This window comes from Passer domesticus, chromosome 16 (genome assembly GCF_036417665.1).
Source record: "Passer domesticus isolate bPasDom1 chromosome 16, bPasDom1.hap1, whole genome shotgun sequence".
NCBI lineage: Eukaryota > Metazoa > Chordata > Aves > Passeriformes > Passeridae > Passer > Passer domesticus.
Genome location: NC_087489.1, coordinates 4,042,479 through 4,057,751, shown reverse-complemented (window position 1 = coordinate 4,057,751; position 15,273 = coordinate 4,042,479). Strand labels below are relative to the sequence as shown.

General features: G+C 41.5%; 1 protein-coding gene across 11 annotated transcripts in view; it reads right to left on the bottom strand.

Annotated features, from left to right (window-relative positions):
* Positions 1-15,273, bottom strand: part of PTPRT (protein tyrosine phosphatase receptor type T) — a 445,906-nt gene that overhangs the window by 253,363 nt on the left and 177,270 nt on the right. For all 11 annotated transcript variants that reach the window (XM_064391854.1, XM_064391853.1, XM_064391856.1 and 8 more), the window contains exon 6: positions 12,822-12,996. In XM_064391854.1, coding sequence (XP_064247924.1) covers positions 12,822-12,996 — 175 coding nt within the window. The remainder of the gene's footprint in view (positions 1-12,821; positions 12,997-15,273) is intronic.

Sequence of the window (15,273 nt, the reverse complement as noted above, 5' to 3'; positions counted from 1 at the left end):
AGATGGCTCTGAGGCTCCTTAAACTTTAGAGAGTTAAGCAAATCCTATGAGCACACAGTGTAAAAATATTCTGGGGTGTTTTTCATGTGCTTAGAGGTCACAGACACTCCGTGGTTTACATATGTCTATTCATATGCCAGCTGGGATGGTGAGCACTAAGTTGTGTTTTCCAAGTAAATACATCTGTTCAGCTCTTCCTCCTCCCCATTTCACTCCATCTGATTATCTCCTAGCTGGAACAACCAGCGAGGCTCTGTCTCAAGCACTGTGAGCCACAGAAAAAGCTCTCACATTTCGGGCCAGGTTGTGGGTTCACTTACCCCAAATGATCAAGGCAAACTTGACAGGAAAAAAAAAACCAACTCACAGCTAAGGCTGGCAACCTATTGGATGTAAGCAACAAAAATAAAACTTAAATGATAAAAACAGAGCCTTTGCTAAGCATCAGTAAATTCTGGATGTAAAAATACCAAGTCAAACCAAACAAAAACCCAAGATGTTAACCAGAAGGGATCACTCTGGCTGGGGGCCTGTGGTAATCACATACCCTCTGAGCAGAGAGAGACATAGATGTCCCAGGATTTTCCTGGGAACTGTGAGAAGCTGTGAGAAAGCTCAGAGAAAGAATTAAAACAATTGCAATCTGAATTTCTGGACCTGGCAGGCAATCTCTCTTTGTCAAAGGTGTTTACAAGAAGGAGCTGTCCCTTCTTGGCAAATAGATGAGAGAAGATTCCTAAACGCCAGTCAGGTCTTATGTCCACCATTGTTTCTATAAGAACTGTGGATTTCTAATAATAAAGTGCCTTTTCATGCCTTCTGATGATGGAGTCTCTGTATCACCTTTGTCTGTCCCCTTTGGTGATAATTGGTGACACTTCTGGTGACAGGAGCCCTCCCTCTCGCTGCCCACATTAAAAAAAAAAAAAAAAAAAAAAAAAAAAAAAAAAAAAAACAAAAAAAAAAAAAACCAAGGATTAAGCAAACTTCAGGATTTGGTCCAAAAATCCCCACAGCTCCCATAAAAAGTCAGCAATAGTAGTACAAGCAGCCCTAGTAATCTAATGTCCCAGATATAGCAGGCAGACACACCAGAAGTGCCTGATAAGAGTTAAGGTGAATCTTTCTTTACCACTCAATAGTTCTCTTTTTATTTCAGGTTTTTATGATACAGAGAGTTTCACAATACCCTGCAGACCTCAACACTCCTTCCAGCCTTCCCTCTCCTGGGTTGTATCTCTGTTTATTTCCAGTTTAAAACTCAGCCTTGAAACATACTTCTTGATTTAGGCTGTTCCCTCAGAGAGACTCCACAGTATTACACCAAAAGAACAGATCTTTCTTTTTTCACAAAATGCATTTTGAGGCAGTAATAAATGCTAGAAATTCCAATATGCTGCACAGTGTGCTGTTCACCCTGAGAGCTGCAATGATGGGTGGTAGGTGCTGGGATTTCACAAAAAGCATTCCAGAGCCTGCGAGAAATTGGAGAGGATTTAAACTACCATTCATTATTCCTGAAAAAAAAGGAAAGGAAAAGGGTGGGAGAGACAGCACCAAACAAAATCTGAGATTCATTTACTCAAAGAATATGTATAATGGCCAAAGTAGCAGCTCAGCTCACTGCTGGTGACAGTCTGGTTGCCAGATCTCAGAATACTTTCTGTGCTTTATTCCTGTCAGAGTTAAAAGACAGAAATACAAAGAGAAATAGAAGGAATTCTGAAAAAAATTTTATTACCATCCCACTGCAAATCTGGGAGTTTCACCTCCTGGATGAATTCCTGAACTCCACAGCACTTGCTGTGGAGCTGAGAACAAAGGTGACAGGGCTGGAGCTCAGAGCTTTCAGAACACCAAGGTCACACACAATATCCTTTCATTCATCCTTCATTTTTTGCTGGACAGTTGTATTGATAAAACACCACAGCATTCCCAAGGCACTCATGTACAGATCAAAGGCTTGGCACAGTAGGTGCAGGAGGAGTCCCCATGTTCCCTCAAAATACCCAAAATTTAACATGCCAGGGCACACATTTTGGGGCTGTGGAACAAGTTCACCCTCGTGGTGTGCAGGGTTAGAAACGTGGTGCAGGAGCACACATAAAAATCCTGCATGTCCCAGCTGTGAAAGCTTTTCTGTGGCACAGAAATCCCTTCTGGGGTGGACTCAGGGGATGTCTTTTTGGGACTGACACCAAAAGGGTTTGATTAAAAATAATGTTACATTTAACCACATCTGAACTGAAAACTAGTGACTTCCATCCAGTCTCCATTCGTTACTTGTGGGGTCTCCAGGATACTCTCTCAATAATTCATGTATTATTTGTTACTGTTTGATGGAGAAGTTCACCATGCAGGCAATGATCTCCTGTCACATGAAACACTGCTCATGGACCAAGTGCTTTTCCTTGACCATATGGGCCATGTTTATAGTGCCTTTCCTTGTCTCTGCTGAAGAGGTTTGTGTTGGAATTGGGGAAAGAAATATTACTAAAATCCATGTGCTTAAAGGTTTCCCCATTCCACAGCAAGAAAGAGAACGAAGGGGGTAAGGAAACGTATTCATTGTAGAAACAAAAGGAAATATCTCATAAAAATACCTGAGAGTCCAGATTGATATATTTTCCCCAGAACTGACAGCAGTTCTTCAACAGAACAAGGGACCTTATGAAGACACGTAAGACACATAAATTAACCAAACAAAGCCAAGATTGTGATCAATACAGGTTCACATTCAATACTTCAAGATTGATTATATTTAGAAGAAAGGCTTAAGATCTGTTAGCTGCAAAAGCTGGAAACATCCCACTCAAATAAGGTATAGACGCTACACAGGGAAGATAATTAAGTATTTAAAAAGCTTATCTAAGGCTGGTGAGATTTTCTATAATTTAAAACCTTTCAATCACAATCTTTTTTGAAGACTCCTCTGCTTTATTTACACAGCAGTGCTCATGATGCAGGAATGACTTGTGAATTCTGTGGCCTGCATTTTACAAAATGTCGAATGAGATTAAACATTTTTTTCTTCCTGTCATGACAGCTGTAATTGAAGTGAGATATATGAAAAATAATAAAACTTCCTTATGAGTGTAGGGCTGCTACACCTGAGGCTGAGCTACACAGAAAATTCTCATCCTCTCTGTTGAAAGTAAATCCTGGAGGAGAGAATAGCCTAGTCCCTAATGAAACTACCACAGCTCTAATGAAGGCTATTAAAATTCCCTTTTTGCTCAGGAAACACCAATAATCCCACTCTAAAGACTATAACATTACTGTGATTCCATAAAGATGAGATATAAAGACATTATGGTGAATTTGAGGATAATTCTATACCAGAATGATTTTCCTTAGTCTCCTTGACTAAATGCAGTGTCAACTAATGCTGAATCAAGTCCCGCTGGACAGGCTTTGAGAGGAACATGCATGTGGGGAAAAAGCTCTATCTTGAAGACAAAAAATATACTTTTCCTAATCATTCCATTTTAAATCCTGTAAGAAAAAATAATGAAACAGTCTTAAGGAATCCTGGTGGCTATACATATATACATATATAATTTTATATAAAATATTTGTTTATGACAAGACTTCAATTCTCAAGAGCAGTTCAGTTTGTGACTACAACAATGAGCATAAAACCTTTCACAAGCAGAATGATTGCTGCATGCTCTGAATGGCCTCACCAAAATGCAAATAAATCAATGTACCAAAATTCTGGGTTGTCCATGAAGCACCATATTCTTGACACAAGTGAAACCATATTATCTACACGGCTCCTCAAGCACAGAACAGATGAGGTTAAGTAAAAGGGACGTGGGAGAAAACAATGTAAGAGCAAGCACAAAAGTGTTATATTTAGAGTTTGAACCTCAGAATCATGGGAAATAGTGATAAATCACTATTTGATGAGCAATCTGGGTCATAAGACTCAGTAATACCCCATTGCTGATCAAAAGGCAGCAGGATATGGTCAGCAGTGTTCACAAAGGTCAGTCAAAAAGTCATCAGCAGCAAAATAAGGTTTTGTGTAACATGAAGAAAAGAAAAGAGAAAATTGTAGAAGTAATCCAAACCTCTTCCATTTTAATTTGTGTCTGTACCCTGCTGAGGGAACAAAGAGTTTCTAAGTTGTAGTCTGTCATGTAAGTCAGTAGTAGCTGCAGGGTAACAAATAGGACAGTAAAGCATATGCAAAGTCTGATTTATGGGATCCAAACAGAGAGAGCCCAAGTCTTGCAGCTATTTGCATCTTCCTCACATGCAAACAAGCACTGATGGAAAGTTTCCAGCTGAGAAAGAGAGAGAGAGGCAAGAGATGCACTGGAGAGAAACCTGTTAAGAAAAAAAAGGAGAAAGAGGACTGGAATAATTTCTTTAGATGGGTTTTGTGTGTCTTGGCACCAGAGCAGAGCACAATCACAGAATCACAGAAGGTTTTGAGTTGGAAGGAACCCTAAAATTCACCTCATTTCAACCCCCTGCCATGGCAGGGACATCTTCCACTGTCCCAGGTTGCTCCAAGCCCCATCCAACCTGGCCTTGGGCACTTCCAGGGATCCAGGGGCAGCCCCAGCTTCTCTGGGAATCTTCTGCCAGGGCCTGAGCACATTCTGAGTAAAGAATTTCATCCCAGCATCTAATTTAAATCTCTCTAGCTTAAAACCATTCCTGCTCACCTTGAAGGTGTAATAGTGCATCTGTTCAACAGGCAGTGTGGACTTTTGGGAGCTAGGAAATATCATATTATGGGTTTTCCTTCTCAAATTCCTAGACCAATTAATAAAATAGTTGCAGGATTTGCTGTAACCATCACTCCATTGCTCAGCAGGTTTCTAGTCTTAGATCTTAAGCAGCTTTAGAAGTCACAGCTGGACAGGGATGATGGGGAGGGTGTGACCTGAAGCAGTCTCCCAGTACCAGAGGAATTCACCATGGCAAAAAATCAGCACATCAGAGCAAAGCTGGAAAGCAGTGCCACAGGTCTGAGGGGGCGGTTCTATGAGAAGAGTGTTTCATCAGCTTGCAGCTGAATGGATGCTGGGAAATTATGTGCTTTGAAAAATAAAGCATTCTTCAGTTGGGTAGAGATGGAAAAGGAGGGCTGCAACATGTCCACTCCAAGCTGCAGTTCTGGCTGTTTCCTGGTCTCACAGTCTCAGTGAAGTAACTTCCAAGTGATCATTCTTTCCTTAACGCTGCAACAGGCTCTTCAATCTCTTCATTCAGACAGGACAAATGCAAACATCATCAGCTCCCTGGAGTTCAGTCACACTGCCTCGGAAAGCAAACCAGCTCAGCTCCAGCATTCAGAGCTAAATGCTATGCAAACATTAAAAATCCCATTCACCTGAATTCCTGATATAAACTCCTGTATTGGTCTCCATTCAGCACCACTGACAGACTCCAAAAGCCTTCTGCCAGCTCCCAGATTGGAAGTTAAGAAGATTCTGGAGCTGCCTTAATGCCAGTATCCTTAGCCCCATCATCAGTCAAGTGTTTACAGAGCTCCCATCATTTGTTTCCTCGTGAACTTTCAACCTTTTTTACTTCAGGATTAGAGGCTCAGCTTGTAAATGCCAACCTCTAAACCAGCAGAGGAGTTGAAACTTCCAGAGTCTGTAGGGGTGTGTTGGCAGGAGGGAGAAGGGTGTGTGCGGCACCCAGACCTGGAATCTCTGATGGCTGAACACCCACAAGAAGAGATTGTTTAACAAAGGGTTAAACCTCACCACAATCCAAAGTGCTCCAAGATGTACAAAACAAAAGACAGCTAAGCTAAGTCAGGGCAATGTAAAGAAACAACAGATAATTTTAACTGTTTTATATCTTGCCTTGCAGTTTGTTTAAAAACAATAAAAATAAACTCTGGGCATATGTTTCACACATCCTAAGAAACCCAACCGTGCACTGTGCAGACTCACAGGATGCTGCCAGCAAAAAATGAACGCTCAAATACAAGCAAAGACAGCTGGGAATTCATCAGCACCTGGCTCAGGGCAGAAGTTGTCCCTTCCACAGGTGATGTTCAGCTTCTTAGTTCAGTGTCCTACAGTGTCCAAATGTAGGATTTTGCACAAAGCCTGTTAGCTGGAGGAAATACTGCATACCTGAAAGAGATCAGTATCTGAGCTTCTTTAGCACCTGGTGCTGCAAAATTTTTAAAAGTTTCACTAATCACATTGGCTTTAGGTATTTGCATCTAGAGAAACAGTTTTCTCTTTTCTTTGGAAATTAATTGTTTTTTCCCCACACACATGGGATCTACAGGTCACACTGTATTGCAAATACACCCTTTTTTTGGTAAGTTTATTATTAAAGATTCTCATACTAACAATAACCCATTCTTACTAAGAAATCTGGTGCATCTTAGCTTGCATTTCACATCAAGTAAAACATTACTTTTTGGGGTGGATTTTTTTTTGTTGTTTTTGTTGGTTTTTTTGGTTTTTTTTGCTGCAAAAGAAGTAGATTTTGGTGCAAAAGGGGTATTCCTGCCCTGCTGAGGTAACAGCTCATGCTCAACAATTACACCCCATAAGTGCCCAAATCTGCCTGAACCATCCCAGAATCTTCACCAACATCCATGAATGGTGACAGATGACACTTCAATGGAGTTTTCTTGAATGGAAAGCAGTTAACAGCATTGTAACCACAGAGTGGATAAATTAGGAACAGCTTTAGATCCTATTTTTCAGGAGAAGCCCATTAATAACTTCCCTACAATTTTAAGCAGGCAGAGGAAGGATGAGCAGAGGAGAGTTAACAATGAATGTGACTCATCTTTCTTGCTAAGTCTTTAAGTTCAGTCATAAGCAAAAAAAAAAAGTGTAATTTTGAATTTTAATGTCACATGAGCATCATTAACAATCAATTTGCATGAAAATCTGAACTTTGGAAAGGAACAAAGAATGAAAAGCTGCCAGGTTTGTTTGATAATGGCACATATCTGGTGGTCATTCACTGCAAGGACACTTCCAGGCAGCAAAGGCCTGTGTTCTTTGTATTTTATGTTCTTTTCTGAGCATCAACAGTCCTGAGTTAATCTCTATGCAGTTGTCTTAAACCTCCTTAATAATTCTAACTAGAAACTAAAAAGTTTGCATGTATATCATGTATTTAGTGGTGTGATAGGAGAGCCATTATCATTTCCCAGGTTGTTAGAAACAAGGTCAAGTTTAAACCCTGAGTGCTCCCTGCTCACCTTACAGATGAACAAAAAGATTGCTGAAGAGAAACAAAAAAAAAGTTGGGAAAAATATAGATTAAATTGAGAATACATCATTAGCTTATTAACTTGTACCCCTTGTGGATTTGTATTCCTCCTAAATGTGTTTGTTTACAAATATAAACATATTTCTTGTTGATTAATATGAACAAGAGAAACCAGCAAACATATTCTGGACCATTACTGCAGGTCTGTGTGGCACTGGATGCACTGCTGACAACTGGACCCATTCTATAAACTGCACATTTATCATTCCTCAAGGAAATGGCTTCATTTCCCAGCTCTGTTTTGGAAGTTAAACATAAGGGGAGGGAAATACTTCCTTTTGAGAGGACTCATGTTTCATACTACTGAAAATCTACAATACAACACTTTGTCTTGCATCTCCTTCGTTGGCTTCACAGATATGAAGTTGGATGGAAAGAAGAGAAATTGGAGTGCTTGTAATTTCTTTGCCTCCTCTTTTCTTACCACACACCCACCCCATGATTAAAACTGAGTTAAAGCAACAGCTACTGAGCTGCCCTGAATTAAACAGAGCAGTGACAAGTTCAGGTAATTACCAGCTAACACCAACAAAGGGATTGTTACATTCCCTACACCACTATGACTGCAAAGAAATAAAGGAAAAAGTGGCTTTTCCAGACACTCTGTTAATGACAGAGCCACTCTCCCTCATTCAGATATTCCACAGGCAGCACAAACAGCCTGGATGCCCCTCCCAGGCTGGGGTAGTGCTCAGAGCTGCATCATTGGGTGTTTCAGCAGATCTGAACTCAGCTCCTCACAGCACAGCACAGCACTGGACACTGACTGTGCTTGTGCAAACTGGGAGGAAACAGGCAAAGAGAGAGCAGGCAGCCCAAGGGAGCCCTCATTATCAGTGTCCTGACACTGCTGGGAGCACCAGCCAGGGACTGACTCCTGCTCACAGGCTGGTAGCTTTGAGAGCCTTGATTAATGTGCAGAACTCGGGCAGATGAATTCAGACGTGCCCAGAAACTTCTGTGATCTGGATGAACCTGATAAATTCAGATAGGAATCTTCACTCCTGCCAGCTGCTTATTAATGCACATGGGAAAAATGCTTTTTTTAGCAGTAAAATCTAAAGCAGACGTGCCACAGCTGAGCTTGTCTCCCAAAGAGTTCTAAGGGACAGAGGGACGTGGTTTTCCAGCCACCCTGATGGCAAAAGAGGACAGTTCCAATACTGAACCTACTTTTCATATTCACACCCCATCTCCTGGGTGGATATGGGGACCTGAGCATCACCAGCAGAGCTTATATCACCCCATGATGGCAAGGATGTTGTGTCCATTTTAATGAGCACATTTGGCATGAGTATCTCAGAGTATAGAACTGTCTGTGTATCAGGCATGAAAATATTACAAAAAAACCCAAAAAGCAAAAAACCCCAAAATCCCAAACAAATAAACAAACAAACAAGACCCAACCAACCAAAAAACAAAACAAACAAAAAACACCAACAAACAAACAAAAAAAAAACTAAACAAACAAACAAACAAAAAAAAACCCCAAACAATACAGAAAACATTTAAAGGGTCTATCTCATATTCATCACATCTCTCCGTAACAGCTCCATAGGAAGTGAAAAACTTTGCAGTTGGTGAGTCTCCTCTATGATTACATGGAACTGTCTCTTCATCCCAGGAACACATTCCAGAGTGTGTTACACACACATGGATCACACGCTTCCATACCCACACTGAACTTTTTGTTTGCAAGGAAATCAGTGGAGAGCCTGATGTGACATTTCTAGAACCAGCTCCAGCCCAAGATCAGCCTCAGCTCAAGAACAAAGATGTTTTCATTTCTTATGGCTTTTAAGCTCCAGAAAATTCTTTCTCCTAGTGGGACTTCCTGCTGTTGGATATTTAACTGAAACTAGTCTGGAGTCAGCTCTAGTAATAAATACTGAGAGAGCAAAATACCTGCAGAGCTTCTTCTTGATGAGTCTGTCTTAGAACTGTAAATCTGAAATTTTCACAGTGTATGTTATACTGGAGAAGCTTCCATATAAGGATTTATTTAAATAGGAAATTATTTATCATGTTTTTCACACCTGAGTATCTCAACTCCAGCAATTTGACAGGTTTTTTGATTCAGTTCATTGTTTAGTGCTTTTGTCTGTATTGTTTTCCTTTGTTTTGTGGTTTGGGGTTAGTTTTATTTTGTAAATTCTGGTGCCTGCTTTTAGGAAGAGACTCAATCACTCGAGCAGATTTCAGTGTGTACCTGGTGAGTTAATAAACAGATGGTGGAATTACAGCGATGAGCATCACACCAGAAAATACCCAGAGAGAGAATGATAAACAACTCTGACAAGGAGCCCACCTCTCCCTCTGGTACCACTCATGGCATCAGCTCCTCCTGTGACTGGTAAAAGCCTGATAAAAGCAAAAGTGAGCTGTCCCAAATATCACAGCGATGACAGAAAGCCTCTCAGGTAAGAGACAGGTTATTTTTCCAGCCAAACACTTTGAAAATCAACTAACACAAAATTGAAGAGAGCTAGAACATCCCCTTGGAGGTCTGTGGAGAGGCTGGACTGAGGTTCAAGAGGCTCCTCTTACCCCTGGAGTAGCAGAACAGACCCCACAAAAATGCAAGGATGGAGCCTGGAAAGGATGTTAGGGTAGCAACAGGTAGCAGGAAACTCATTTTGAGAGGCTTCGGGGGAGTGAAAACCTTATAAAAACTGGCTTATAAAAACAGGATATAGATCCTGTAATGTTCCCTGTTTATCAGTCCTGATATATTGAGTGATTAATTTGGGCATCCAGAGTTCCTGAAAGGGACCAAGGAATAAAAAACCAACAGCAAACAGTCTTCCATACACCCCCACAGAGTTTAAAATGTTATCCACAGCCTTACCTAATGTGACAAGTGTGCTGGAAGGACACCAGCATTAATACAAACCTTAAATAATAAAATTCTAGCCAATTCCCACAGTATTTTAAACAATCTTTATACAAGCAAGGCCTACATTTTGTTCAGAATACAAGGAACTGCCACACAGCTTTTACTTAAAAGAAAATTACAGGCAGGAAATGTTCCATTCAGGTGTGAGCAGTGTAGTGAGACAGAGAATCTCTGGGGTTTTTTTAAACTGCCCTGTACAAAATTGTATTAAATTACTATATGTGAGAGAGAAGAAATAGAGAGGAGCTATTTCCACTGGAGCACCAAAGGATGGCAAGGGGGGCAGATGGAAATGATAGGTTTTTCTGGCTATTATGATTGGAGAGTGCAAAGAGAAGAATAAATGTATTGTCATTTATTCAAGCCAGAAGACAGAGAAGCATTAGCACATGCAGCAAATAGCTGACTAGAGAGCAGCATTTTCATAAAATTACAAATGTATTTCCTGCCACTAAACATACCAGAATAATTTGGAACTAATACTGTTATATTCTTTTGTATAAAATTGCCAGTAATTTCTTTTCAATAATACATTGCTCTCAGTGAAGGTGCCCACAGACAATCAAGGTGGTGTGTTTAATTTCACTGATCATTCAGTTTGCTGAAACAGGTATTTACTGCCCAATTTGGGGTTTAGGAGTATGCACATTTCAAAGTAAAACTTCTCTTTTGATATCTACCAAAATTTTTTATTCAATATTGAGAAATGTAAACTATTTTCTGCTCTAAATACTCCAATAAAACTTCTTATGCATAGGGAAGCAAACAGATCTTTCAATTAAAAAGATGACATAGACACACTTTTAAATCTTAATCTTTGTTGAAGAAACACCCTGTGATATTATGTTTCTCTGATCAGGACAAAGCACATGAGAAGCAGAGATTTAGCTTGGATTTAGCAGGTTTAGGAGCAGGACTATCAATTGAGCAAAACCTCAATTACAGGCTAATTGAATGTATGCTCAAGTACATTATTACAATTCAATAATCATCTCTTCAGAATTAAACAATTTCAATTTTCTTTCATTTCTGCCTGTGCACATGCATTACAAATTTGCTATTATTCACACTAAAATTAGTCAGGCTGGTTGGAAGCCCAGTGTGGCACCAAACTGACCTCAAATGAGCCACTTAACCTCACCTGCTTCCTAATCAGGGATGAGGAGCAGGATGGGACCTTCCCATAACACTTTGTTCCTGTTAAAGTTCCTTCCAGGTGGGTGCATTGCTGAGCAATCCAGCAATTAAGCCATCAGCATATTTCCTGCTGGACATCCAGCCATTCATGGTTTTAATTTATTCTTCTATTGTTTTTTCCCCGTTTGCATCAACAAACATGAAGTTCTCAAGCTGCACCAAGGGAAATTTAGGTTGGATATCAGGAAAAAGTTTTCACAGAAAGAGTGATAAAGTTGTGGCATGGCTGCCCGGGGAGGTGGTGCAGTCCCCATCCCTGGGTGTGTTTAACAAAGCCTGGATGTGGCACTGGGTGCCAGGGTTTAGTTGAGGGGTTTGGGTTGGGTTGGACTCGATGATCTTGAAGGTCTTTTCCAACCTGGTCATTCTGTGAATTCCAGGCACCTAAATGAGCCAGGAATGCTCTGATAGCTGCTTGCCCTGGAAAGCTGCTTTCCCTCTGTTTAGCTGTGGTACAATCCTAGGTGTACCACTCCTGGCAGCTCAATCCCCTTTTAGTTGTGAGTTAATTCCCCCAGATTTGAACAAGATACAAGATGATTGTGTGGGAATGAAAAGCACTTGGCATCCAGCAGAAGTATTCTCCTTGTGATCTGTGTGGTCCAAACATCTGCACCACACAACACTGCAAGGCACAACAGAGGCATCTGATCACCAAAGGACAGATCAGCTGGCAGAAAGCAGCTCGGTGGACAACCAGATCTCGTTTCTACAGCTGCCCTCTGTTTTCATACCCTCCATTTAAATCAGTAAATTACACCCTCAGAGCAGACCCAGACTTCAAATTCCTCTCACCCGAAACACAGAGTACCTCAGGAACAACCCAGCCACCATCTGAACTCACCACCTAAGAGTCGGTGAGCACTCCTGTGGTGCAGCTCAAGGTAGGTTTAAAAAATAAATAAATAAATAAGAACCCAGCATAGAGGATAGCACTTCACCTGCCTCAGGAAGGTGAGATTAAGACACACCTTGCATGTGTCAGACTCTTGAATCATGGTAATTAATATGGCTAAAATCCAAATACCCTTCAAGAACTACTGATGCTTCTACTCTGGACTTCAGGGCGTCAGCAGAATCAATCCCAGCATTTACTGCCAGCAGCCTTGAACAGTCTCTGCTGACATGCAATGCTCCACCACAAGATTATTTCTGCCTGATAAAATACTGGAAAGGAAAGCAGCTTGTGAAGCTGATTGACAGCCAAACTATTCAGCTGACTACAGTAAAAGTCTCCACAGCCACTATATTTTACAACAAAACTTTACAAAGAGGGCCGTGTCCAAAGCTTTAATTCAAACACTCAAGACACCAACTTAAACTCACGCCACTTTCACCCTTTCTCCTTATTTTAACACAAACTAAAGAAGGTCCGACAGAATGCCAGTTTTATAGACAGTTACCCCCCAGGAGAAGACACTCCTTGTGCACGGAGATGCTTTGCTGCTCCTACCTTTGACAATGAGCTCGGCGTAGTTGGAGACGCCGGAGCCGCCGTCGGAGCGGATGACGCAGCGGTACTTGCTGATGCTGCGCTGCGACGTGTCGGCCACGCTGACCGTGGCTGAGAAACGCCTGTGGTTGACCACTCGAGTGACCATCAGGGCTGTGTCCCTCCCGTTCCACTGCTGCAAAGGCAGAGAGAAATAATGCCGTGATGGAGACGGGTTATGTGTGGGTGCATCCGTGTCGCTCCTTGGGGTGCTTCACATGGTCAGAGCTCTGTGTTCACGTTTTGGGAGAGGTTTTGGATAAGCACGGCTTTTCAAGGGGAGAATTCAGCCATTCCCTCAGGAAATCAACAGGGCTGTGTAAGCTTGGCTCTAAATATTCTTATACACAGGTGAGGGTGGAGAGGCCCTGGCACAGGGTGCCCAGAGCAGCTGTGGCTGCCCCTGGATCCCTGGAAGTGGCCAAGGCCAGGTTGGACAGGGCTTGGAGCAGCCTGGGACAGTGGAAGGTGTCCCTGCCATGGCAGGGGGTGGCACTGGATTGGCTTTAAGGTCCCTTTCAACCCAAACCTGTGATTCTATGGTATATTTAAGTTTGTATTTCTATTTAATATTTGAGATATATCTGGGCTTTTGGTGGGTTCTAAGGCTACAAAGAGGGTAAAGTGTCTGGAAGGGAACTCATTTGAGGGGCAGGACACTGAGGACAATTTGCTTGGTCAGAGTAGGAACTCTGGGACAGGGAGAGGAGCCAGGGAATGGCTGGAGCTGTGCCAGGGAGGGTCAGGCTGGAGCTCAGGGAAAGGTTCTTCCCCAGAGGTGCTGGCACTGCCCAGGCTCCCCAGGGAATGGGCACGGCCCCGAGGCTGCCAGAGCTCCAGGAGCGTTGGGACAGCGCTGCCAGGGGTGCCCAGGGTGGGGTTGGTGGGGGGTCTGTGCAGGGCTGGGTGATCCTGGGGGTCCCTTCCAGTTCAGGATATTCCATGATTTTAAGATTGGTTCCTGCAAAGGCTGCAGAGGGGCAGCTCTGATTGACACTGTGCAGTTCCACCCAGAGTAATTAGAGGCCCATCTTGGATGTGAAAACACAACAGCTGAAGGCTTTGTGTTCACCTGGAAAATACTACAAATTAACAGATTCTGTAAATTTGGCCTTTTCAGATGCAAAACTCTGATTCTGGACCAATTTAAATAAATTGGTTGGATGAGCAGACATCCTTGTATATCCAATATTCCCCAATAAACCTCTCTACCAACGCCAGACCACATTTTTCCAGCTGGAAAAGGGACAGATGAAGAATTAGCCAGAAATTGTTCTTCACAGTATAAACACCTCAACTTGCTCATTTGTCCAGTTTATTAGGAATTTTAAAGAAAGCACATTGCTATTTTGGCAGTTTCCACTAAACAGTTTTTAGGGGTGTTTCCAAGGCTATTTTCATTAAATGTTGCAGTTTTAGAGAATGGAAAGCAGGTTTTCATTAACAATAACAATTCTTTCCTCCCCAGCTCTACTTCTCACAGGCAAAGGTTTATATTGCTGCAGGTCAGAATTGTTTTCACACACGTCTAATTGTAACTGGGGAAATATTTTAATGAAAGAACCAAAAAAAAGATAAAATAGGATAAAAATATATCTCAGTGGGTGCTAGACATACACCATAGGTAAATAAATTTAAGTTTAAAATGTAATTTTTAGAAGAACAGCTGTGATGAGACCATAGTCACTGAATATAAAATCATTTTATATAATTCCAACTACATGTCTCACCAACTTAAGCCTTTTTCCCAGTACTATTTTTAATTTTTATTATTAAATAAGCCAATTCCTTGATTTAAACTAGATTTGAAAATGTTATTTTAAAATTTTATTAAAATGCCTGAAGTCAATTATAAAATTTGATAATATCTGGTAATTATTTGACTACAAAGACCCCTTCCTGTGTGCCCCTGATGTTACAACTACAGGGTGATCAAAACCTCAGTGACATCCATTCCAAGCTGAGAATAAAACTTTTGGACTGGTTTTTGTGTTCTCCAAATTATGTTGGTCCTGTGTACATGCAACAAGAATCCTCTCGACTTCTTTAGGAGTTAAACATTTAGGAACTAAACAATTTTAAAAGTTTCCGGAATGGTCATGCTGGGTGTTCATATATCAGAGAAATTCAAGGGGCAGGAGAAATTATTGTGTCCTTCACTGGGAAACACACACCCCACGTGCTGATGTTGGAGCTGATGTCAATTCTAACACTGACAGAGAATTCCCAAGGTTTTTCCTGCATCCACCAGAAGAGCAGGACCCAGACAAGTTTGATCAGGGCCCTGCAAGTAAGACATCCAGTGAGGGAATGTTTTGGTCTTTCAGTGAGTAACTAAAAGGAACAAGAGCAAATCTGCTGCCAACACAGCCAAGGGAAACTGGGAGCAAGAAGAACAGGGTGTAAACTGGGT